The sequence below is a fragment of the Eptesicus fuscus genome, chromosome 15 (genome assembly GCF_027574615.1).
Source record: "Eptesicus fuscus isolate TK198812 chromosome 15, DD_ASM_mEF_20220401, whole genome shotgun sequence".
NCBI lineage: Eukaryota > Metazoa > Chordata > Mammalia > Chiroptera > Vespertilionidae > Eptesicus > Eptesicus fuscus.
Genome location: NC_072487.1, coordinates 36,149,693 through 36,177,477, shown reverse-complemented (window position 1 = coordinate 36,177,477; position 27,785 = coordinate 36,149,693). Strand labels below are relative to the sequence as shown.

Sequence of the window (27,785 nt, the reverse complement as noted above, 5' to 3'; positions counted from 1 at the left end):
TAAGTAATACTATAGTTTGCCCTGGCCAGTGGGCATCATCCCATGCATGGAGTGTGCAGGAGGCAACCAACTGATGTCTCGATCTCACACTGATGTTTCTCTCTCTCTCTCCCCCTCTTTCTTGAAATTAAAGAGAGAAATCTTTTTTAAAAAAAAGTAGCACTACACAGGATGGTGTGCACAGTAGTATATGAAATGGCAAAAAATGTGAAGATGGTTTGTAAGTTACTAAAAAGATGGAAAATGTACTCTAGTTCATACAATAAATTTCACAATTAAAAATACATAAAAGCCCTAACTGGTTTGGCTCAGTGGATAGAGTGTCGGCCTGTGGACTGAATCCCAGGTTCAATTCTGGTCAAGGGCACATGCCCAGGTTATGGGCTTGACCCCCAGTAGAGGGCGTGCAGCAGGCAACTAATAAATGGTTCTTTCTCATCATTGATGTTTCTCTCTCTCTCTTACCCTCTCAAATCAACAAAATATACTTTAAAAAAATACATAAAAAGTCATACATGTAAGAGGAAGTTCTGGTCTTACTTATGAGACCCTTTGAAAAGTTCATTGCTAACAGCACAATAAGAAAATAATAAAGGTCTAATTTTTAGGAACTTAAATCATATCAATACACAGTTCAAATACTTAGCACAGAGGAAGCATGTGTTTTTGAGGCAAAGCAGGGTACTCAATATAGGCTAAGCTGGTGACTTTCAAGATAGAAATCATCTTAATAACACCTGACTGAACACCCTTCACAATATGTGGTATATCACAGACTTGTAACCCAAGCAACCTACTTCTTGAATGAGCTCTGATACTAGATCACTAACTCACTGGTTTGGCTTAAATTAGACCTAAAATACACAAATGTTTAATTTTTTGAAGTCCATTTTATAATTTCATACATTCAATCTTTTTATGCAGTCACCATATAGTCATATTCCCTACCAACTCCCAAACGACATGGAGGACAATATGGTAAAAGCCAAAGCAAGAAAATTTTCTAATCTAATCACTTGTGTACCAGACAAATAGAGGCCCACTTGAGCTGATTTAGGATCTTGTCCTCACTTAGACTTACAAAGGTTTAAATAAACAAAATCTTTCTGGGCTTTAAAAGAAGTAGATGGCATATGCAAAGGAAAAAAAAATCTTACTGACAGGATATATAGCATATATAGCTAACATATACTATATATTATATGGCTATATAACAATATAGACATAATAAATACAATAGCTATATAACAATATAGACATAATAAATACAATAGCTAACAAGCACTAGCTAATACTTTTTCATTTAATCCTCACAAAAGTATTATGAAGTAGATAGTATTATCTTCATTTTAGAGTTGAGGAAACTGAGTCTCACAACATTTAGGCAACATGCCCAAGTTAGTATCAAAGTCAGAATTCAAATTCTGGCAGCCTAACTGTGCAGTCTATGTTCTTAACTCCCAATCTAAGCTACCTTTCAGAGGCTTAGCTTCTTGGTTAGTGGTGTTTTCTAGCCAGATACAGGATTCTCCTTTTTTGAAGATTAATTTATATCAAACAATAACATCAGATTTCCCATCCAAAGATAAACTAAGTTCATTCTAATATAGTTCCCAAAAGGATGTTGAAGACCAAAAGTCCATCATTATGTTTCTATCTTTTTAGACAATGTCACAGAATTACTATTCATATTAATTTCAAATGTTAATTTCAAAACTATGTTACAGAGGGGAGTATAGGCTGTTTTTCCTCTTATAAAACAAATTCATTTCCCAATAATAGCATAGATAGGACAGAAATTATTAAAAGAGTTGCTAACACCAGAGTTACAGCTGGTAAAATTAGTCATTAACACTTTTTGCTCTAGTTTGAATTTTAAAATTCACTAGAAGTGCCGAGTCAAAATATGATTGTTTATACTTGCCTCTTTGAGGAAAACCTCCATATCTTCTTGACTCTCAAATACAAAGGCTCTCAAGTCATTTGATGGAATATGGTTTTCAATATATTTGGCATTTTTATTATCTTTCATATTGATCTAAAGAAAACAAAGAGAAAAAATAAGTTGATTTTCTTGAAATTCAAACAGAGTACTAGAAAACAATCATATTTAATGTAGATTTAATCAGATTAAATTTGATGGCCGAAAAAAAGGGAGACCAAAAAACAAACAAAAATACAAAACCCCAAAAAACAAAACAACTTGTTATTGAAGGGTCAACATTATAAAACATCTACTTAATCTAAATTATTACCCAGAAACATCCAATACATCATAAAATGAAAGCTAAGACTTGAATAGTACCTGATGCATAGTGGTTTTGGTATTATGTAATAATAAAGTTCCTTTCTGGTCAACTCATTGAAAACACTGAAACAGTCTTAGATTGTGACCTGTAAGTAAAAACATTTCTCATCTGTCCCCGAACTTTTTTCTTCTTAATCTTTAAGAGGAATTAATATTATACATGGCAATAACTAACTGGTACAAAAGCACAAATACCTGAATAAAATTATGAAATGAATGGAAAAAACTAGCTATGAATTGTACTATTAGTGTCTTCAGGAGAAACCCAAGGCTAGTACCACTAGAGCATAAAAACGTAACGATTTGCTTAAAAATACCAGCTAATTAGACATATCTGCATGCTGAGACTCACTGGTATTTGATGATACAAAGAGGTCAGGAAAAATTTTCAAGAGTCCAATCTATTATTTATCGCAAATGATAAATATGATAAAAAGTACAGTACAATAAATCTCTATAACAGAGGTATATAAAAATGCTCTCTAGGAAATTTAAAGGGAGAGATTAACTCCAGCAGATGGAAATCAGCTTTCTTGAAAAACAAAAACAAAAACTTTATAAAAATATAAAATGCAGCACACTAGTTAAAAGCTAGGGCTCTGGGGTCAGACAGATGTTACTTCAAATCCTGTGTGTAACCTTGAACTAAAATCTCTGAAAAGTTTACTTATTTCATCCTATAAATGGGTAAAGTAAATCAGTCTATACCTCATAGAAATAAATGTGAATTAAGAGTTACAATGAAAAAAATTAGTACAGCACTTGTTACGTAAATGCTGTCCAACATTACTCTCTATTTTAAATTACAGAATATCAATCAGTATAGAAAAATGGAGAAAGATATACAATCAAACAAAATAAAATGAAAACCACATAAAATACTATTACCTGGACATAAACACTATAAACATTTAGTATCTATTTCTTCACATTTGGGGGGAGGGAGGAAGAGGGCACCACATTACTTTATTGGAAGGAATAGCACAACTGAAAGAAAATGTGGATATTTGACCCAACTTATAGAAAGAGTATGCAACAGTAACCCCAATATGACTATAGGAAGTAGAAATAATTTTTTTATAGCTATGAATAAGCCACCTAGAATTTAGCTCTCATTATCATTCTCTCCCAGGATGTACTTGTCAGATACTCTGTTATGTCAGATTCTGGAGCCCTCTTCTTGTGTAAGTTGGTTACATGGTCATTCAAATCTTTGATGGGTTTCACTTGCTAATTTAGGTAATACTTCTAAAGGAAGTCACAGAAGTGGGGAGGGGGGATTATTCACTGGCCAGTTTGTTCACTTCCAGTAGAAACTGATTTGCACTTTTTTTCAAGTGTAATGCATACTCCCACTGCATTCATGATCTGGTTTCCTGATATCCAGAAGGAAGATTTGGCCACCTTGTTGGCTTTGCAGCTTATCAGTTTCTTAGCATGCTCCTTCTCATAAGATTGGTGAAGAAAATATTTGGTAAAGTTCTCCAAAGCCACATCTTCTTAGTCACAGTAGTAAGACAGACAGGCAGACATAGGAAGTGTATGTAGTACTCCAAGATGATCTGGTGGTTAATGACAGCATTCTGTTTGACAATTTTTAAAAATGAAATCTTTCTAAACATCCTATTCTGTAGTCTTTTTAATAATTCATTAACATGTCACAAATATCCTTTTATATAAATAGAACCTACAACAACATTTTTAATGGCCGCACAGTATTCCAATATAAGGACCTAGGGTAATTTACATAACTAACAATATCTTTGAAAACTTTGTTCTTTTGCCCCATCATTCTGCTATTATAAACACTACTGTGGAGTGTAAGTGTAAAAACATTTTCCCACATTTCTCCAATTCGGTATTGAAATTGTTAAAAATAATTCATGAAAACGGATTGCTAATTGACAAGTTATACGACTAAAATTTTAAGTTTACATATTGTTAACTTGCTTATGAAGATGGCTGCATTTCAAACTAAATCTGAACTTAACCAAATTGAGTTAAGTGTGTATGGGAATACATTTGGAAGGAAGTAGAAAAGGGGAAGGGTTATTCCAGGAAGGGTAAAAAAGCAGAGTCTATCATTGTATCTCAAAGATTTGTAAAATGACAATATATGCCAGCTAGTCATCCAAGTTAGTGATAGGCCACTATTAAAAAAAACCAAGTGAAAAGAGGATAAAATATCTAATAAAGTTCTAAAGTATTATTTTGAAATTGGCATTTTAATAAAAATATGATGACAATCACACTTGACTGTAACTTATACTAAGGATCACAATATTTTTCCTTTTTATTTTATTTTTTTATACAATATTTTTCCTTTTTTAAAAAAAATATGTTTTTATTGATTTTAGAGAGAGAGGAAGGGAGAGGGAAAGAGACACATTGATGAGAGAAACATCAACATGGGTCGGCTGCCTCCTGCACACCCCCTACTGGAGATCGAGCCCACAACCCGGGCATGTGTCCTGACCAGGAATCCAACCAGTGACATCTTGGTGCATGAGTCAAAGCTCAACCACTGAGGCACATGGGCCAGGCACGATATTTTTTCTTGTATTTTCTCCCAGACCTTACCAAATCAATCAAAACAACCATGCCTGGGTCCAAAATAGATATTCCCTTTTTGATCTGCCAAAAATAATCTAAATGATATACATCTTAGCAAGAATAGAATACAGTGTTATGCATATTAATTTTGCTAATGTAATACTATAAGATGTAATTTTAAAAACTATGAAATGATCTTTAATGAAGTATAACGCAATCATGAGTTTTGGAAAATATAGAATTTTTCATGAATCCTGCAAGAATCTATACTACATTCTTTTCTAAAGTACAAGAAATTATCTAACTAAAACAACCCTAAGTTAATATTATGTATGTACAGCTATCATTACCAAAGAATGTGTTTTTTACTTTTTGTGACAAAACTTTTAAAGTATTTCACATATACATCTTCCTGTTAAATCCATGGCCACACTTCATTAGATGACTTACTAAATACAGTTTATCCTATTCTTGATGATCAATGATCATCAATAAGAGCTATCAAAAGGAGTGGATCCAGAGAAATGGAAGCATGGAACAGTATGGAATCTCGGGAGGGAGGGTGGATGGAAAGTAATCAACCAAAGACCTTGTAAGCATAACCCATGGACACAGGGCCGGGGAGGGCTGGAGGGTCAATGGGGGAAAAAAGGGAACATTTGTAATACTTTCAACAATAAATATTTTTTAAAAAAATGCTATAAAATATTGATGAGGTCAAACTGTTGGTTTCAGTCTCAGAATCCTTATAATGCTCTGTTTCTGTAGCAAGTGATTTTCTTGTCTACCTCTGTCAGGTACCTTATATCAACATGTATTTACAGCAGCTTTTTACCCCTTTGGCAGCATTTAATCTATTGCCTGCTATGACCTAAGAATAGCAATTGTAGAAGGAACCAGCTAACCACGCTAACTTTATACATGGTTCTTAGTCAATAAAGTGCCATTTTCATATTTCTTTCTAAAGAAGTTCACAGGTGTATTCATCAAGGGCCCTTTAAAAAGCCCATGTATGGATTTAGCAGTATACCAGTTGCTGCGAGTCTGACAATGAAAAATCAGGGGGTATAAATAAGACTAAGAATTCTTACAACAACAAAAATCTATAATGATTACAATAAAAAAAAAAATAACAGATTCTACATAAACAAAACCTCTTACCATGAGCATTATGGGTTCATAGACTCTTTGCTTAAATTTGTCTCTGTTATTTCTCAGCCATAAAACAGCATCATAAGTATCACGATATCTCTGTCTCAGCTTATCTTCCTTTTGATTCATAAGATTGTCAAATTGTACAATTTGATCATTCACACCTAAAATTGAAAATTGAGAAAATATTGTTTCTCTGAAATCTTTCATTAGCAAAATAATCTATTAACACACAAAAAAAATCTTAGATCCACAAGTTACAAACACTACTTAGCAAGTACCCATCCACAACAAAACATTCTCAAATTTCCAAACACTTGGAATAAAAGGCGATTAAGCTATCAAAATTAAAAATAAAAATAGGTCAGATAAAAAAGAATGACAATAGGCATTCAAAATTCTGAGAAAAATTATTTTTAACTTACCATTATATATACAACATTGAAAAAAAGGAATAATGAAATAAAGATATTTTCTAGGATGTCAAGACTCTAAAATTAATTCCCTAGTACCCCTTGTTAGGAGGTTACCTAAAGATATATTCTAACAAAATGAGGGAATAATGTAGGAAAAAAACACCCAGGAGACATGGAATTCAGAAATAGCTTTATCCAACACAGAAAAGGATCTGAGAAAAATTCCAGATGACTGCCATGTAGAAGGCCTTGAAAACAATCAGTTTAGAAAGGACAAGGATGGTAGGCTCCAGAACTCAAGAGAATGCCTGATAAGATAGGTTGTTGTTGTTTTTTTTTCAATTTAAGAAAATGGTAAAAATGGTGCTAAAAAAAAAAGGTAAATTATAACCTTTAAAAAAGCTATCAATGAAAGGAAATCAAATCATAATACAATACTATGAACAAGTTTCATTGAAATAATATGAATAATACTTAATATTTCTAGCTTAAGAGTTAACCCTTAAATAAAGCACATAAAACTTGATTATGATTCTCAACAAAATGTTTTCAGCCTTAACAATATAAAAACCAGAGTACAATTAGAGAATTTAGAATGTAAGAAGGGAGGAAAGTGAAAAGAAAGGATAGGAGTACTAGTATTTTTAGCTTACAGTATACATTCAAGAAATAGTGACAGCCAAGACCGGTTTGGCTCAGTGGATAGAGTGTCGGCCTGCGGACTGAAAGGTCCCAGGTTCGATTCCGGTCAAGGGCATGTACCTTGGTTGCGGGCACATCCCCAGTAGGAGGTGTGCAGGAGGCAGCTGGTCGATGTTTCTCTCTCATTGATGTTTCTAGCTTTCTATCCCTCTCCCTTCCTCCCTGTAAAAAATCAATAAAATATAAAAAAAAAAGAAAAAAGAAATAATGACAACTGTTAAATGACAAAGAAAAATTATTCATTATATTAATAAACTTTAATGATTAATAACTAATAATTTCATTTGAGGAACTATAATAATAGGAAGGGGATTTATGAGTTTAAGTAAAAATCTAAAGTAACAAAATATTAAAAGAAGATGTCTAAATATCACATGATCTCACTTATATGTGAAATCTAATGAGTATAATAAACTGACAAACAAAATAGGTCCAAAGGCATGGATGCATGGGACAGACAGATCCCAGAGGGGAGTAGGGTGAGGAAGTAGGAAGAGATTAACCAAAGAACTTATATACATACTAGAGGCCCAGTGCACAAAATTCATGCATGGCCTGGCCAGCAATCAGGGCCCATAGGACCTGCCTTCCCCTGGCTGCTGGCCAGGGCCTTCCTTCATTCTGCACTGCCCCCTGGTGGTCAGTGCACATCATAGTAAGCGGTCGAACTCCCGAGGGGACATTTTGCATATTAGCCTTTTATTATATAGAATTTGCGTAGCCTATGAACACAGACAATAAATGTGGTGAAGGCCTGGGTGGGGCAGGGCTGGGTGGAGGAGGGTAAAGGGCGGGGTTGGGGAATAGCTGTAATAATGTCAACAATAAAAATAAGTCTAAAATTGACAAATTAAGCTATGGTGAAAAAAGAATATGCTGAAAATACAGGAAGAACTATTAGAAAAAAGTGTTGAAGTAGTTAAAAGTGCTTACTCTTGAGAGGGGGTCTGGAGGTTAGCAACATGTTGGGCCTCCCTTCTGTTCTAGTTTTCTTTGTTTTTTAACTATACACATCGAGTACTTTGATAAATATATAAAAATGGGTGCTTTTTTAAAAATTGATCTTATATATACAGAGCAAAACAAATATGGCATATCCTCTATTTGAATAATGCTATAGATCTATCCACATGGTCTATACGCAAGCATGTCAAACTTCTGGCCAGAGGGCCACATGCCTCATTTATCGCGAGTTTGACATGCTTAGAAGGAAAGAAAAGATATAACTGGATAGGCTTCAAGGAACAAAGTAAATGGAAAGTTTATGAAGGCTAGAATAAAAAGCTTAAATTTGATATGAGAACTAATAGTGAGTGACTCTGTAAAGAAAGCAAAGCATTTTTAGAGAATTAAATAAATTGACATAATTTGATTGAAGACAATGGCCAGCCATTGGCAAATCATGATACATGATAGCCATAGGTAATTAAGGCACCAAGTTGGAAGAAATGAGCTGAGCTTCCTCAACTGGGAGATCTGAATATTTAAAGACACGGTATCAGGGGGGAAAAAGAAAGCCCATCGTCAGAGATGTAGCTCCATTATATAAATATCTCTTCATCCTAAGTTTAATAAAACTTACTCTTTTTCTCCTTCTCTAGGGTTTCCCTCTCTTTAAGCTTATCAATTATCTCGCTTTCACATGATTCCTTTTCATCTTGAACTCGTCTCAGATCATTTGTAATGTCATCGATTTGGGGTTGAAGATTCACACAGTTTTCTGTGGTCCTCAGTTCATTTTGCAAATCTTCTATCATTTTTCGGGTATTACTTATTCTCCTCTGTCGGTCAAGCTCTGCATTTTGTTTTACTGTTAAAGCCTGCTGAAGTTCCTCAATCTAATAAAACAAAAGACAGTTAGTACTGGAGATATTTTTTTTCTCCTAGTTTGTAAGGTTTTTATAGTAATATAGTTTTAAAAATGCAAAAATCTAAGAACATGATTGTTTTCCTCACTAAAACTTACCCTGCTAGAATTAGACTGTTACTCTTACCAGGTTACCTATATCTTTACTTGTTCACATCTTAAGTACCTAGAGCAGTGTTTAAAATATAGTTAACGCTCATTAAGTATTTGCTGAATAAACAAAATTCTTTATAAAGCCAACCAAGTATCTAGAAAGCATGTATTTACTTTCTAGATATTTAAAGGAAGTAAATACATGCTTCATTCATATCATAACACTGAAATTAAAAGTCACACAGTATGGTACTTTGAATAAAGTTAATAATAGAAATGATGATTATTTTACCCTATTAATTTTAAACTAAACTATTTTCTTCCAACAAAATTATTTCCTAACACTTCAAATTAACTGTGAGATTTTTAAACATCAACCTATATGTTTACATTTGTTAACTTATATTCGGGGTAAATTATTTTTTTAAAAACCCCTACATATAAGTCGTCAGTGAAATTTTTGTCAAAACAGACAGCACCCACTTTATTAAATAAAATAGAATTTTGTATCAAAAATAGAAGCCCAATGCACGAAGATTCATGCAAGAATAGGCCTTCCTTCCCCTGGCTGCCAGCATACGGCAGGGTCGCTCTGGCAGCCTGTGCAGTGGCGGCGGCGGCGGTAACAAGCCCTGCACGCTCTGGCGCCACTTCCTCCTCACCCTCCTTCTCCGGAGAGTCCCTCTGTGCAGCACTGGTGCTCTCGGGGAGGCGCAGGGGAGAAGAGGTGGGGGGAGGCAGGCGGGGAGGGCTGGCGAGGTTGGGTACGCTAGTGCATTTCACTTTCCCATTGTGAAAGTGGGATGCAACTGGCCCCCTTCCTCCTCCGCCCTCCGCCTCCACGCCCATCGCCCCTCCCGATTTGCCGAGATAGGGAGGAGGGAGATCTGATCATTTGGGTTACTGTGTAGGTGGCCTCTTCCATCTATTCAAAACAAAGCTGAGCCACCTGTCGCTGCCGCCATGGCCACCACCATCGCCCCGTAGCTGGCCCGGGGATCCTGAGGCACGCTAACTGTGCACCGAGTGAGCTCCCACACACGTACATACCCATGGGGCTGCTCCAATGCTAGGGTTTTATCAGAGCAGCAGGGCAGGGGTGGGGTAGAGGGAGACGCCAGACACTGGGAGCTACGACCTCAGGCACCAGAGGGTTGCCTCTGAGGCCGGGGGCTGGGCCACAGGGAGGCTACAAGGACGGTTGACAGGTGTGGAGTGCCACAGGGAGGCCCTAAGGAGGCGTGCTGCCCAGAGGCCCGGAGTGGCCAGAGGGCAGGGCTGCCATCATATTTGTCGGGTTAATTTGCAGAATCACTCCTGATTGGCTGTGGATGTCGCAAAGTGATGATCAATTTACATATTTATCCTTTAATAGTACAGACAGACAAGGCTAACACATCTCATAATTTGCCTATTCGCTCACTTTCTTTCCAAGTCACATTTATTCTCTCCTCATTATAAAAGAAACAACATACTGATTCTATAATCTTGCCTGGCTGGCATGGCTCAGTGGTTAAGTATCAACCTATTAACTAGGAGGTCAGGGTTCAGTTTCCTTCAGGGCACATGCCCATGTTGTGGGCTTGATTCCCAGTAGGGGGCGTGAAAGAGGCAACCAATCAATGATCTCTCTCATCACTGATGTTTCTCTCTCTCTCTCTTCCTCTTTGAAATCAATACATACTTTTAAAATCTATAATCTTAATGCGCTTACATATTTACATTTTATTGCCTATCTATAGAACATGTTTTACCAAATGGCATGACTAAAAATGTATTGAAAGCAGTTTCTCATTATCCTCATATGTCCTTGCAAAATAAAATTCTAATACCTGCATAATGTCCTGTTATATGGATATACTACATTTTACCAATTCTCTATTATTGGAATGGGTTGGTACCAATTTCTTCCTAAAAACTTAGCTTTGGAAATGTTAAGATAGTAAACGAAACATAATCCCTTCACCTGTACCAATACAAAGGAGAAAAAAAATATTTGAAAAATTGAGTTATATATCTGAAAATTAACAATATTCAATGGGTCTAAAAGAAGAAAGCAAACAATAAGCCACAGAGTTTAACCAGGAGAGTCCAAGCCATTCAAGAGAATAAATAGGCATATCATAGAAGACAGGCATAGAGTTAAGAATCACCAAACACATGAGGAAGTCCAAGTCCATGGAAAACAACAAGAAATTTAAAATAAAAAGGAGACACATGTACTATTATTTGTAATACCTTAAACAATAAAATTTAAAAAAAATTCAAAATAATCTTGCCCTCTCAGCAAAAAGAAGACACATCTTAGGTACCAAAAAATCATCCAAGAAACTATGACTAATGCCATCATACCCGTGTTTATTAGCTCTGGCACAGTAAGTCCAAGCCTCCTAGATCACCAATCTTCACTAGGATACCATTTCTGCTATCTTTCATTTCTCTTCTTGTACTAACTAAAATTTGGCTATTCCTGACACGCTTTTTCCCTAGAGCCCTCTGAAGTGTGACCTTTTCCTTCCATAATCCTTCAGAACACTTTAGGACTCAGAGGTGAGGAAGGTATCCTGATTAATCCCCACTATACTACTTCCTCCATTAACAGCCCCACTTCAGTTCCTTTGAAGACCATATGATCAGACTTTACCACCATCATCTTTGTCGCTAGGTCATTACCTACCTCCCTCAAAATTCTTCCTTACCCTCTTCACTCAGTGATGACTTTAATACCAGACTGACTCAATGCTGTCCTCTCCATCACTATGTCTGTCATCATGAGACTTAAATATACATACTGAAAAATAAATCTAACTCTTTGGCCTCTGTGTACCTTGACTTCTTCAACTTCACCCATCTTTTTTTTTAATTTTTAAATACACACACACACACACGTATATATATGTATATATTTTATTGATTTCAGAGAGAAAGGGAGAGGGGGAGAGAGATAGAAACATCAATGATGAGAGAGAACCGTTGATTGATTGCCTCCTGCACACCCCTACCGGGGATCGAGCCCACAACCCTGGCATATGCCCTTGACCGGAATCAAACCCGGGACCCTTCAGTCCACAGGCCAACACTCTATCCACTGAGCCAAACCGGCTAGGGCAACTTCACCCATCTTTACCTAAAGCCCTCCTTCCTCATCCAACTTCTCTTACTGTTACATTGTAGATCATGTAAATCTCCCCTAAATCATACTTCTGAAAACTCTATATCCACAATACTACTCTTTGATCACCATTTCTTTTCCTTCCATTTTATTTGCTATAGTATGCCTATTCCAACCATCCTTTGACCCCCATAGGGTTCTGCAATCCATTGACCTGAGTACCTTTTAAAAAATCCATCATTTCTTTCCTTAACCTGCCGAGGTTCCAGAACCCTCCACTATAACCACTCCCTTGCAAAGACCTATGGATACACCACTAATCCTATTATCACACAGGCCAGGAGAAAGCCTAGTTCTTTTTAAACTTAACTATATACATTCTATCTATCTGTATGTAAGCAATTAAACTAATTGGAGAAACTCTCTAAAATCGGCCACACTTTAAATCTATGGCCACAAAACTTAAATAGGCACTTCAAACAACCTATTGCATTTCTCTAACAAATGTAGTTGTAATTTGTTACATTCTGAGAGGAGTTCACATCTTACCCTCCTTCCTCAATTCTTTATTGCTATAGGTTCTCTAATCACTCAGCTAATGTTCTTGTCTTACACTTCTAATGGCATATTCAAAATCAGAGTACTTTGATCAGAGTGCTTTTTTCCATTTTCTTATCTATCACCCTAACTTCCAACAGTACTCACTCTGCTTTATCTTGTATAATGTAAGGGGAGTTCTCATAGCTACCTAACTAAATCTAATCCTGCAAGGCTACTCTAATCAGTGTTTCTCAAATTATTTATGAAGAACAATTTATAAAAAAATTTAAGCCATCACAGTCAACTTTAATTAATTACAATAAATTACTAACAATCATTTTGGGAAACTATTTGGCCTATGATATTCTACTTCTAGAATATTATCAGAGAAACAAAAATACATGTTCATAAATAAATGTATATGAAATATTTATGGCAGCTTTATTGATTATATCCCTAAAGCAAAAACCTAAATGTCCACCAATGGCAAATGAATAAACAAATTGTGATTTCAAGATAAATGAAAATACAAACAAACCAACCAAAAAATACAATGTATCAGAATTTGTGGACAAGTCTAAAAGAGCAATGAGGAAAATTTATACTAATAAGTTCATACACAAGATGAAAAGTCTCAATCTGAGCTTTTACCTTAAGAGCCTAAAAAAAAAAAAAAAGGAGCAAACTATACCTACTTACGCAGAGGAAAGGAAATAATAAAAATATGAACAATATCAATGAAATTGAAAAGAGAAAAATCAATGAAACAAAAGGATGGTTCTTTAAAAAAACAATATTAAATTTAACAAAACTCTCACAAGATTGATAAAACAAAAAACAATCCCAGAAGAAACAAATTACAATATCATGAATGGAACAGGGGTATCACTGTATCATTACAGACCTTATAGACATCGAAAGGATAACTGGAGGAAACCAAGATGGTGGCATAGGTAACACCTAAACTGCTGTCTTGCACAACAATTTCAAAACTACAACTAAAAGTCAAAACGGACATCATGCAGAACCACAGGAAGGCTGGCTGAGTGGAAATTCTACAACTAGAAAGAAAGAGAAAAGCACACCGAGACTCAGAGGAGCTTCAGGAGGCAGAGGTACAGAGATGCGCGCGTGGAGAGGACTGGCAACTGAGTGCGCAGTTGGCTTTCTCAAGTGGGAGGGAGACTAAAGCTCCCAACTGTGCTGAATTCCAGTTCCGAGTGAGACTCTGGGGACCCAGACTCATACGGGGTGAAACTGGAATGTCAGAAAAGAGAAAGGCACACTGAGACTCAGAGGAACTGTGGAAGGCAGAGGTACTGAGTCGCGCGAGCGGAGAGGGCGGCAACTGAGTACGCGGCTGGCTTTATCAAGCGGGAGGGAGACAAAAACTCCCGACTGCTCTGAACTCCAGTTCCGGGCGAGACTCTGGGGACCCAGACTCATTCGGGGAGAAACTGGACTGTCTGGCAACGGGCGAAACTCAAGGGTGGTTTTCTCTCAGAAGTGTTTACAGCGATTACTACAGGACACTGAGACACAGGAGCCTATTAGGGCAGGGCTGACAGGAAACAAATGCTGTCTGCTCCGCCCTGAGACTCCGCCCCATCCAAGCTGAGCACAGAGGCTTTTGCAAGTCTTGTCTCATAAGGGTGTCTCCAGCACAGAAGTTCTCCCAGAGTAGATACAGCTGATCCTCACAGCCAAATAAATGGCCTGGAAGTCAATTCCTCCAAGTGATACCAACAACAATCAAGGCTTAACTACAAGACTGTGCACACAGCCCACAAAGGGGTGCACCAAGAGTGTCCACCTCAGGTAACTGGGGAGGCTGAGCCACTGCGCCCTATAGGACACCTAGCACACAAAGCCACTCTATCAACTCAGGAAAGCAGCCAAAATGAAGAGACAAAGAAACAGGTCACAAATGAAATAAATGGAGGAAAGCAAACGATTGGATATAGAGTTCAAAACCACGGTTATAAAGTTTTTCCAAGAATTTTCTAGAAAAGGTCGATAAATTTAGCGAGACCCTCGAGGATATGAAAAAGGACCAATTAGAAATTAAGCATACACTGACTGAAATAAAAAATATTATACAGAGATCCAACAGCAGACTAGAGGATCACAAGAATCAAGTCAAAGATTTGAAATACAAAGAAGCAAAAAACACCCAACTGGAAAAACAAAAAGAAAAAAGAATCCAAAAATATGAAGATAGTGTAAGGAGCCTCTGGGACAACTTCAAGTGTACCAACATCAGAATTATGGGGGTGCCAGAGAAGAGAGAGAGCAAGATACTGAAAACCTATTTGAAGAAATAATGACTGAAAACTCCCCCCACCTGGTGAAAGAAATAGACTTACAATTACAGGAAGCACAGAGAACCCCAAACAAAAGAAATCCAAAGAGGACCACAAAAAGACACATCATAATTAAAATGCCAAGAGCAAAAGACAAAGAAAGAATATTAAAAGCAGCAAGAGAAAAACAGTTACCTACAAGGGAGCACCCATACAATTGTCAGCTGGTTTCTCAACAGAAACTATGCAGGCCAGACGGGAGTGGCAAGAAATATTCAAAGTGATGAAGAGCAAGAACCTACAACCAAGATTACTCTACCCAGCAAAGCTATCATTCAGAATTGAAGGGCAGATAAAGAGCTTCACAGATAAGAAAAAGCTAAAGGAGTTCATCACCACCAAACCAGTATTATATGAGAGAGAATGCTGAAAGGTATTCTCTAAGAAGTGGAAGAAGAAAAATGTAAAGATAAAAATTATGAATAACAAATACATATCTATCAGCAAGTGAATCTAAAAATCAAGTGAATAAAAAAATCTGATGACCAGAATAAACTGGTGAACATAATAGAATCAGGGGCATAGAAAGGGAGTGGACTGACAATTCTCGGGGGGAAAGGGTGTGGGGGTGCGGGAAGAGGATGGACAAAAATCATACACCCATGGATGAGGATAGTGGTGGGGGGGTAAGGGCAGAGGGTGAGGTGGGAACCGGGTGGAGGGGATCTATGGGGGAAAAAAGAGGAACAATTGTAATAATCTGAACAATAAAGATTTATTAAATTTTTTAAAAAGGATAAGTGGAGAATCTATAAACACATAAATTTAACAACTTAAGACAGAATGGACCAATTCCTCAAAAAACACTAACAACTCATCTAATTTGAAATCGATTATTTGAATAGCTTTAACTATTAAGTTGAATTCATAACTTTAACCTTTTGCACTCGGATGTCGAGTGTGACTCGACATGATTAGCATCAGTAGCAGGAATCGAGAAAAAAGCAAGCGAGTGCAAAGGGTTAAACTCCACCTCAAAATATCCAAATCCAGGCAGTATCATTTGATAATTATTCAGAATATTTAAAGGAGAATTACCAATTGCACACAATCTGCCCGAAAAAACAGAAGAGGAAACTCATTCATTCTCAGAAACACAGGAATAGAATTTTTGAACTTGATAAAGAATACCTATAAAAAATTATAGCTAGTATTATAGTTAACTAGAGGCCCAGTGTATGGAATTCATGCAGTCTAGGGGGGGGGGTGTCCCTCAGCCCGGCCTGTGTCCTCTCGCAGTCCAGGAGCCCTCAGGGGATGTCCGACTGATGGCTTAGGACAGTGGTCCGCAAACTGCGGCTCGCGAGCCACATGAAGCTCAAAAGCCATGGTTTGCTGCTCTGTTGACTAATGAGTTTGCCGACCACTGGCTTAGAATGTCAGTTGGACATCCTTAGCACTGCCACAGCAGCAGGAGAGGCTCTTGCCACCGCCGCTGCGACTGCCAGCCGTAAGCTCAGCTCTGGCTGAGCAATGCTCGCCCTGTGGGAGCGTACTGACCACCAGGGGGCAGCTCCTGCATTGAGTGTCTGCCCCCCTGGTGGTCAGTGTGCATCATAGCAACTGGTCGTTCTGCCATTTGGTCGATTTACATATTAGGCTTTTATTATATAGGATGGTGCAAAACTCAATGCTTTCCTCCTAAGATCAGGAAAATGGCAAAAATGCCTAAGCTTACCATTCTTATTTAACACAATGATGGAAGTTTTAGCCAGTGCATAAGGAAGAAAAAACAGAAATAAAAGGCATACAAATCAGAAAGGACGAAATAAAGCTGTCCTCATTTGTAGATGACATGACTGCCTATGTAGAAAATTTCATGGAATCTATTAAAATGGGGAGGGTTAGAGAAAGAGATAGAAAGATATGGAAGAAGCCCAGACAGTATGGCTCAGTGGTTGAGCATTGACCTATGAACCAGGAGGTTGTGGTTCAATAACAGATGAGGGCACATGCCCAGGTTGCAAGCTTGATTAGTAGTGGGTATGCAGGAGGCAGCCGATCAATGATTCTCATCATTGATGTTTCTCTCTCTCTGAAATCAAGAAAAATATATTAAAGAAAAAAAATGTTTAATTTAAGCTTTAAGAGTAATGAGTAAAATAGGTTTAAAATCTATAACTTCAGAAAAAATGGATTAAGAAAATTTTGATCAATAGCAACAAAGTAGAAAGGGGCACAGGGGGAATCAAACCATGCAAAGTAAGTAGTAAACAACAGTAAATGTGAATTGGCTAAACTCCTTTACTATATAAAGTGTCTCACACCAAATAGAAAAAAAAACCCTCAAAATAAAGCCTACTATATATTATTTATAGTAAATAAAATGAATCAAAACATGATATAGAAAGAACAAAATGATGCTTTAAAATCTAGGAAGCAAAAATATAATTTAAAATAAATAAATAGATAAATCTACACTCATAGGTATTGACACTTTGAAAATGAATAAATCAGCCCTAACCAGTTTGGCTTGGTGTATAGAGCATCAGCCTGCGGACTGAAGGGTCCCAGGTTCGATTCCGGTGGTCAAGGGCATGTACCTTGGTTGCGGGCACATCCCCAGTAGGGGGTGTGCAGGAGGCAGCTGATCAATGTTTCTCTCTCATTGATGTTTCTAACTCTCTATCCCTCTCCCTTCCTCTCTGTAAAAGTCAATAAAAAATATATATAAAATAATAAAAAAACAAAAATGAATAAATCAGATAGGTAAAAAAACAAGTAGGACATTTGTATAAATATAATTATAGTAAGCCTATTCTAACGTATATCTCCAGACCTAAAGACAAACTATACATTCTTTTAAAATATACATAAAACATGTAAACAACTAAATATAAAAGTCCAAAGAGGTCTTAAAAAATTCTAAAACAAAGTTATAAAGACCACAATTATTGTCAGGCCAGTGTGGCTCAGTGGTTGAGCATTTACCTACGAACCAAGAGGTCATGGTTGAATTCCTGGTCAGGGTACATGCCTGGGTTGAGGGCATGTTTGGAGGTTCTTCAAAAAATTAAAAATAGAACTACTATGATCTAGCAATTTCACTTCTGGGTATTTATCTGAAGAAAACAAAAACACCTAACTTAGAAATACATATGTATTTCCATGTTCACTGCACTATTATTATTAATAGTCAAGATATGGAAACAGAAATCTAAGTGTTCATCAATGGATAAATGGAAAATATGATATATACACAATGGAATATTATGCAGCCATAAAAAAGAAGTAAATCCTGTCACTTGCAACAACATGGATGAAACCTGAGGGCTATTCAAAGTGAAATAAGCTCACAGACACAGAGAATAGATTGATAGTTGCCAGAGATAGGAGGTGTTAATGGATGGGTGAAATGGGTGTTGGAGGGTCAGAGGGTACAAACATCCAGTTAAACTATGTACAGTAGGAATGTTAACTAGACTTATTGTGTGATCATTTCACAACATCCTATATAATAAAAGCCTAATATGCAAATTGATCATCACCCCAACACACAAGATGGCTGCCTCCATGTGGTCAAACCACCACAAGATGGCCAGCAGGGGAGGGCAGTTGGGAGGGACCAGGCCTGAAAGGGAGGGCAGTTGGGGGAGGTCAGGCCTGCAGGGGAGGGCAGTTAGGGGTGACCAGGTCTGCAGGGGAGGGAAGTTGGGAGGGATCCAGGCCTGCAGGAGAGGATAGTAGGGGGGGACCAGCCCTGTAGGGGAGGGCAGTTGGGGGGGAACCAGGCCTAAAAGGGAGGGCAGCTGGGGGAGATCAGGCCTGCAGGGGAGGGCAGTTAGGTGTGACTAGGCCTGCAGGGAAGGGCAGTTGGGAGGGACCCAGGCCTGTAGGGGAGGGCAGTTGCAGGGGACCAACCCTGCAGGGGAGGGCAGTTGGGAGGAACCAGGCCTGCAGGGGAGGGCAGTTGGGGGTGACAGGACCTGCAGGGGAAGGAAGTTGGGGGGAACCAGGCCTGCAGGGGAGGGCAGTTTGGGGCAATTGGGCCAGCAGGGGAGGGCAGTTAGGGGTGACCAGGATGGCAGGGGAGGGCAGTTAGGGGTGACCAGGCCAGCAGGGGAGGGCAGTTGGGGGCAACCAGGCCTGCAAGGGGAGCAGTAAGGCATAGATCTGGCTGGCAGGGGAGTGGTTAAGGGGTAATCAGGCTGGCAGGCAGAAGCTGTTAGGGGCAATTAGGCAGGCAGGCAGGCAGGCGAGCGGTTGGGAGCCAGCAGTCCTGGATTGTGAGAGGGATCCCAGATTGGAGAGGGTGCAGGCTGGGCTGAGGGACACCCCCCCCTCCTGTGCACAAATTTCGTGCACAGGACCTCTAGTATACAAATATCAAATCATTATGTTGTATACCTAAAACTAATATAATGCTATTTTTTTTTTAAAAGAGTGAAAGAGATAGGAACAATAAAAGAGCTGACAATTCTAAAAGAAAAGAAAAAAATTTCCAGAGACTCTTAGAACAAGGAAATGTCAAGTATAGACAGCATGTAGAACATAATTACTCCAGCACTACCTCCTACCCAAATGTACCCGTACACATACCTTGAGCACATAACACTGGCAGCCAAAGCTTCTGCCATGAAAATCTGAGGTTTATTCTCTAGGGAAATAAATAAAAGAAGCCTTGGACGTGAAGATAAAGGCACAGGAAAAGGGATGAGGCTGAATATCTACCCCCAAGACAGATAATTTAAAATTTAATTGTTGAATGGTCCTAGAAAATAGAACCCCACTTACATTTGGGGATTTGTTAGCTAAAAACCCCATTTTCTTGCCCAACATTCTAAAATAATTTTGCCCTATCCATAAAAAATACTTTGAAATCAGCTTTTTAATGCCCCACTCTTGAAATAAACAAAATAAATTCCTTATAATTTTTTGCTATTAAGGTAACTGAATCCAATTTTATCATTACCCTATTAAAAAAAAAAGTACAGCCACACAGCTATAAAGATGATAATGCATATCTATGATTAGTTTTGAGCAATTTTTCCTAATTATCCTCTGTGCAACGGTTATACTTCCAAACATTAGTTCCCTCAGAGATTATAAGAAATAGAGAATAAGGAAGATGTTAAGACAATTCCCAAACAAAAGGTGATCCCAAAATCCAGACCCAAACACAAACGTTAGAGCAAATTAGTATAATAAAAACTTCAATACAAAATCTTACATGTTTATCTTTCCTTTCTATAACATCTTGCTTTTGTTTGCATTTTTGAGATGTCTCCTTAATATCTGTTGCCTGTAAGATTGAACCAGAAGGGGAAAGATGTTAGAAACTCAAGCAAAATAAATTATGTGCTTCACCCATCCAAATATTGTTATGTAAGTTAACCTACAATGCTTTTCCATGATTTCTTTCAAACCAAATATATCATTATCACAAAAAAAAACAAAAAAAAACCAACAACATACATTATCTGCAAATCTATAGGAGGTTATTCCTATGGGTATTAAAAACAACTGTAGCAATACACAGACATGTATGTTAGTCTCTTCACATTTATTTTCTCATGTTCTTTCATCTGATCCTAAAAACAATCCTACAGGATAGCAGAGTCCATAGTTTAAACTATTCTCAGGAATATTACTTGAATCCTCTTATAATTAATCACATTTTGTTTTCCTCTTTTTATATCTTGATATTTCTATAAAGTAGCAACCTTCCAACAGTGATGATTAGAACGTTGCAAGCCCTATGGTGGTACAACTTCTAGTTAAAAAACTTAAGAAACCAATGCTACATGTCTTGCAAAATATTTTTTGTATGTGCTAAAATAAAATACTGAAGTCCAATATTGAGCCAGGAAAGTACCTTCGCTTTGATTTGAGCCTCCAAATTGTGACGCTGCATTTCTATTTCTTCAATTCGACGTGTTATAGGAATCTGCCCATCTTTAAGTTTTCTTACTTCATCCTTTACTCGGTCACGAGCTTGTTTTACTTCTTCATATTCCTGACGAACATTTTCATATTCCTTGCAATTATTTAAAAAAAAAATCATAAGTTAATGCATTACTAGCTTAAACTAACACATATACTAACATCAAGGTAGAAGCAGAAACTAAATCTATGAAAAGACTGTTTTGATATCCATTTGACAGGTCTATTAATATAACATTTGCCCTCTGAAACAACTTCAGAAATGGTGAATACGAACACGATGATTTACTAAGAGTCTTGAAACTCTTTGAGCATTTATCCCCATCAGTAGTTTGGACTCTGATAACCATCTCTTCCTGTTTCTGATATCCTAATGGCTAGTAAAATGAGGTTCTCCTCTAGTCTCTCAATAGAGAAGGGATACAGGAATGTATAAAGAAGCAAAAGAAACTCAGTTATGAAAAATAAAAATGAAAAAAAGTGTAAGACAAAAGGAAAATGAGTAAAAAACAAAACAAAAAGAAGCATGCAGGTGAAAACGATGCTTGTTATGTCACAGGTATTAATAAAAATAAGTGGAGCACTAAGATAAAGTTAAAAACAACATAAGTAAACATTAAAGCAAAAAAGAAAAAAAAGACTGATGTCAATATTAGAAAATAAAAGAGAAACTGAAGACTTCGCAAAACAAAGATAAAGTGTAAAAGTACTAATGGATATAGAAAAATGTAATAAAAATGAGTGGCAGAATGGAAAAATAATGGAATTATGAGACAGGGTAGGGTGAAGTAACGGCAGGGGGTGAGGACAAAAATAGAGGCACATATTTTTCCAATCTAGTAATAAATATTTCCATCCTAACCCTGGAACAAACATTATAAAACTTTCTTATTTCTTTTCACTCACTGTAAAGGAATGCAATGAGGGAATTGAATCTTTAGCTCAAACTGCAGTTATAAATAATAAAATATACATCACACAGTGATTAGAAACAGTAGCCTCAAAAAACTTAGGAAGCACGTGAGTCGAAGATTACAGCTTATATCCTTCAGCTACCTGTCTACAGCCGAATTTGATATTAATAGCACACTCCAAGTAAATTTTTCGTGACCGGAGGCCACTCAAGAATTTAATTTTTACTATGTGTAAACATTTTTATATCATTACCATTTTATAAAACAAAGCTATCTGTTAAGGACAAAAATTTGGAAGAAATCCCAGATTTGAGTCCTTAGACTTAGTAAACTGTCACTTGTTACTATGTTAATAACATAGCACACAGCTATATAATAACACAGAGACAGATACATTTTATTATATACTAGAGGCCCAGTGCATGAAAATTCGTGCCCTGTGATGGGGGAGTCTCTCAGCCCAGCCTGCATGCTCTCACAATCCGGGACCCCTTGGGTAGGGTCCAGTCCCATCGCAGCATGGCTCTGGTTCCCCAGGCCTGCGGGCCGGAAGCAAGAGGCCAGTCCAATTGCAGCATGCAGGCAGGAGGAGGGACCAAGATTCCCAGATTGCAGCACGGCTCTGGTTCCCCAGAGCCTTCAGGCGGGGGGAGGGACCAAGAGGCCAGTCTGATGGCAGCATGGCCCTGGTTTCCCGGAACTGCGGGCGGGGGGAGGGACCCAGAGGCCAGTCTGAAGGCAGCATGGCCCTGGTTCCCCGGAACTGCGGGCAGGGGGAGGGACCCAGAGGCCAGACCGATGGCAGCATGGTTCCGTTCCCACAGCTCCCTCCCGCCACCACACTGTGGGCGGCCGGGACCCAGGACTGACTTCTATTGCACCGGCCGGGACCCTAGCCTGGTGTTCGGTGGTCCAGACGTTTAGGGCATGACGGCCTTGGCTCTTTATATATTAGGATTATAAAAGCAAAAATGAACAAAAGCACCTAATTGGAATTTGAGTCCTCCTTTCTAACTTACTTCAAGAATCACTATTTTTGCCTCTAATAACTAAGAACTTACCACCCATGGCCTTTTAGCTTCAAGCATCTCAATCAAATCTAAATGTCGTTTACGTTCATAGAACCTCTCCACATCTTGTTTATATCTTTCATTCCTCTGAACCATTTTCTCTAGATATTCTGTTTTCTCTTTGCATGAGGTCTAAAAGAAATATTTGTTTTAACTATTAGTTTAACTGAAAAAAGACAACAGGTCAAATTTTTTAATAATAAAAAATCTATTTTATTTAACAAAATTTTACAGTAAAAAATTCCACAGAAGTTATTAAAAACTATATAAAACAGTCCTAGCCAGTTTTGCTCAGTGGATAAAGAGTCAGCCTGCAGACCAGGGTTCTATTCTGGTCAAAGGCATGTACCTTGGTTGCAGGCTCTTCCTCAGCCTGGGCCCTGGTCAGGGTATGTGCAGGAGGCAACCAATCGATGTGTCTCTCTCACATCCATGTTTCTGTCTTTCCCGCTCTCTTCCACTCTCACTAAAAATCAATGGGAAAATATCCTCAGGTGAGGATTAACAAACAAAACAAAACAACAACAACAACAACAACAAAAACCCCCAAAACATGCACATGTAAGCTCTGGTCTAGGCACTATAATTTATTAGTCATGTGACTCTGAGGAAGCCCTGCCACTTCACTGAGCCTGGACTCTTCTCGCTTAAAGAGGAGAAAGTTAACTGCCTCATTCATCTCAAGGGTAGAAGCAGATCACTTGCTTTGGGTAAAAGCTCATAAACTGTAATGTGATATACAAATGAAAATATTAATGTTATGAACACCCATGATGTAAGGATTTAGAAATGAGATGAAGAAAAGCTACTGCAAAATAACAAATACAAAGATATACTTAGAATTGAGTATGATATATGCTTTTTTTCTTTCACATGACAGTAGGTAATTTCAGTGAGTGTTTCAGATGGGAATATTAGATTGTTTGATGTGGGGACGGTAAAAAGAGATCTGAAGGTAAAATAATTACAACTCCTTTGGTCATTCACTCTGAATAAGTGTAATAATAAAAATAATACTAAACTATAACAAAAACATATTATAAAGTATAGACAGTTACAGTATAATAAAAAGCACTATAAGATATCTTATTACAAAAACTTACAGAATTATTTTAGTTTCTGGGCCCTGAGAAATGATTCATTAAATAAAACACCTTTACAAACAATATGCAAAAAGAGACATTTTAATTTATGTTTTATTAAAGATGAAAAAAATCAACACTTCTACTAAATGTATAGTTTTCTTACAAAGTCTATCCTCATACATCTGAAATAATATCAGAACTGGCTGAACAGAGACACTATATTAAAAACTGTATGGTATTTGCTGCACTTATCCAAAGCCTTACAAAATGCCTGGCACATAGTAGGTATTTAATAAATATTAAGTAAGAATAATACTGAAACTTCTGAGACAAAAATGCTTTGTAATACTATTATTAGTTCCTTAGAAATTCAATAACATATATTTGATGAAATTATAGTAAAAAATTTCTAACTTTACATTTATCAAGTCTATTCTCACTTTTTGTAACTTAATTTAATTAATGTTAGCAATACAATCCTGCATGAAAAAAATCACAAATATATGAATTTACTCAATGGATCAGAACTCACTTTTTCACATTTTGAGACATAGAAATCAACGAAGGGCAATTAAAATGAGTTGTCCATTTATAAATACCTCTAGTTGTTTTTCTTTCTCCCTGAAGTTTTTGAGTTCACAGTGATATCTATGCATTTCTGGAGGACCAATTGACTTCTCAGTAGCTTCAAGTAGTTCAATTTTACTGAGTTTTGCAAATTCTCCAACTTTATCCTAGAGCACAAAACTTAAATATCAGCAACTATTATCATTTATAAGTATCTCCAAAATATTTTTCACTCAATGATCACACTTGTCAAGATGAAAAAAAAGAAAAAAATATTTTGAGATGTGCTCTTAATATAAACTGTGTCCTTTCATATACTATTCTTTAAAATAATATAAATAGACTTAGGGTATAAACTATCATCTTTTTGAGAACCTTTAAAAATTTTCTGTGAACACCTTCTTATACCCTACACAAGAATAAACTCAAAATGGATTAAAGACTTAAATGTTGAACTCAAAACCATAAAAATCCAAGAAGAAAATATAGGCAGTAAAATCTTGGACATTTCTTGCAGCAACCTTTTTTTGATATATCTCTTCTGGCAAGGGAAACAAACAAAAAAAATAAACAAATGGGACTAAATTAAACTAAAAACTTTTTGCACAGCAAAAGAAACGATCAAGAAAATGAAAAGACAATCCACTGAATGGGAGAACATATTCTATGATACATATGATAAGGGCTTAATATCCAAAATTTATAAAGAACTTATAAAACTCAACCAAAAAAATAAATAATCGAAGTAAAAATGGGCAAACGACCTGAATAGACATTTCTCCAAAGAGGACATATAGAAGGCCAATAGACACATATGAAAAGATGCTCAACATCGCTAATAATCAGAGAAATGAAAATTAAAACTACAATGAGATTATCACCTCACACCTATAAGAATGGCTTTCATCATTAAATCAACAAACAACAAGTGTTGGCAAGGATGTGGAGAAAAGGGAACCTTCTTGTATTGTTGGTGAGAATGCAGTTGGTGGAAAGCAGTATGGAGCTACCACAAAAAAATTAAAAATCAAACTGCCTTTTGACCCAGCTACTCCACTTCTGGGAATATATCCAAAGAAATCTGAAACACTAATTTGAACGAATATATGCACACTTAGTTCATTGCAGTGTTATTTACAACAGCCAAGATTTGGAAGTAGCCCAAGTAGATGAGTGGATAAAAAAATCTGTGGTACGTTTACACAATGGAATATTACTCGGCCATGAAAAAGAAGGAATTCTTACCTTCTGCAATAAGATGACTGGACCTAGAGATTATTATGCTAAGTGAAATAAGCCAGACAGAGAAAGACAAGTACCATATGATTTCACTTATATGTAGAATCTAATGAAATAAATTAACAAAAAAGAAATACTCATAGACACAGAGAAAAGACAGACAGCTCTCAGAGGGAGAGGGAGTTGGGAGGCTGGCAAAAAAGGTGAAGGGATTAAGAAACAAACAAAAAACACAAACTCATAGACACAGGCAACAGTATGGTGATTATCAGAGGGAAAGGGGTGGGGGAGGAGGTAAAAGAGGGGCAAGGGGGGATAAATGGTGATGGAAGGAGACTTAACTTGGGTTTGTGAATGCACAATATAATATACAGATGACATATTACAGAATTGTACTCTTTGAAAAAACCTATACTATTTTATTAACCAATGTTACCCCAATAAATTAAGTAAAAATTTTAAAAAATTCTATGTCAATATCTCCAGTTTCAGAGGTTTTTATACAAATAATAAGCAGTTTTGGATAAGAAAAAATAGTCAAAATGATCATCTACCACACATCAATTGGAAGGTTAGAAGGTAAAAAAAGAGGCAATTTTAAACATCTACTTTTGGAAATCACCTGACATCAGCTGATAAATGCTTTCAAATTTTAATTTTTACTTGATATAAACATGTAATCAAATCATCATTGTTTTTAAAGAAAAAATGAACTATAATCCAGTTACTATTACCAGGCAGCAGTAAAGATAAAGTTAAAAGGCATCTCATTTTAGCATTTAACATGCATTAGCAAGATGTTTTATTTTTACTAAAAAAATAAAATATATAAAGCTATTACAAGGTATGCTTAAAGATTTCAGAATTTTAGTTTATCAAATATTTTATATAAAACCAATGATTAAATTGTTTAATAAAAATTAAACAGAAGCCTATAGCAATTCAAGCTACTCTTTGTACTTGAAAATAATACAACTTTACTTCCTGTACAATGCTCCATAACTTAGACTATTTATTAACTGAAATTTTCCAAATTACTAGAAATAAGATTATACCTTAAAACAGTGATTTTCAATCAGTGTGCCCCACTGGTGTACTGCAAGAATTTTTAAACATGTAATACCTGACTATTTAAGTCAGGGGCACTTACCTCTTTCCCCCTAGACTGTCAAAAAAATGACAACAGCCAACACAACAATAGCCGCACAGTGTGAATGAATCAAAATTTTCTCTATTTTTGTTGTCAGATTGGCAAAAAATATATTTTTTGGTGTGCCACAGAAATTTTAGTAATTAATTTATGTGTCTTGAGATGAAAAAGGTTGGAAATCGCTGCTGTAAGAAACTAGATGCTACCTTTCTTACAAAGAACTGTTAGCATTAAGACTGCTATGCTCAGTTTAAATAGTAATCTATACATTCTTATCTATATATATATAAAAGCCCAAGCGACCGAACAACCGGTCAACCGGTCGCTATGATGCACACTGACGACCAGGGGGAAGATGCTCAATGCAGGAGTTGCCCCGTGGTGGTCAGTGCACTCCCACAGTGGGAGCACTGCTCAGTTGACTGATGGGTGCCAGACACCAGGCTCATGGCTAGCAAGTGCAGCTGCGGCAGCATGAGCTTCTCCTGCCTCGGCAGCAGCACTACAGAACGGCAGCCATGGTAGGCACGGTGGGGCTGGGATGAGGAGGAGCGGAGTGGTGCGGCACCAGCCCAGGCTCAGGCTCCTTCCCGGCCACCTGCTGCTTCGTACACTACTACATCCCCCGAGGGGCCCCAGATTGCGAGAAGGCACAGGCCAGGCTGAGGGACCCCACTGGTGCACAAATCTGTGCACCAGGCCTTTAATATAGCATAAAAAGGAAACATTATATACAAAGCTTTCCTATCTTTACATTTAATTCTCTCATAC

At 37.1% G+C, this 27,785-nt stretch overlaps 1 protein-coding gene across 1 annotated transcript in view; it reads right to left on the bottom strand.

Moving 5' to 3' along the window:
- The window catches only part of SMC5 (structural maintenance of chromosomes 5), an 81,457-nt gene that overhangs the window by 30,921 nt on the left and 22,751 nt on the right, over window positions 1-27,785 (bottom strand). Inside the window, exons 5-11 of the mRNA XM_008142107.3 lie at window positions 24,658-24,792; window positions 22,965-23,105; window positions 20,922-21,083; window positions 20,277-20,348; window positions 8,714-8,969; window positions 6,023-6,177; window positions 1,925-2,038 (exon numbers count right to left, since the gene is read on the bottom strand). Coding sequence (XP_008140329.1) covers window positions 1,925-2,038; window positions 6,023-6,177; window positions 8,714-8,969; window positions 20,277-20,348; window positions 20,922-21,083; window positions 22,965-23,105; window positions 24,658-24,792 — 1,035 coding nt within the window. The remainder of the gene's footprint in view (window positions 1-1,924; window positions 2,039-6,022; window positions 6,178-8,713; window positions 8,970-20,276; window positions 20,349-20,921; window positions 21,084-22,964; window positions 23,106-24,657; window positions 24,793-27,785) is intronic.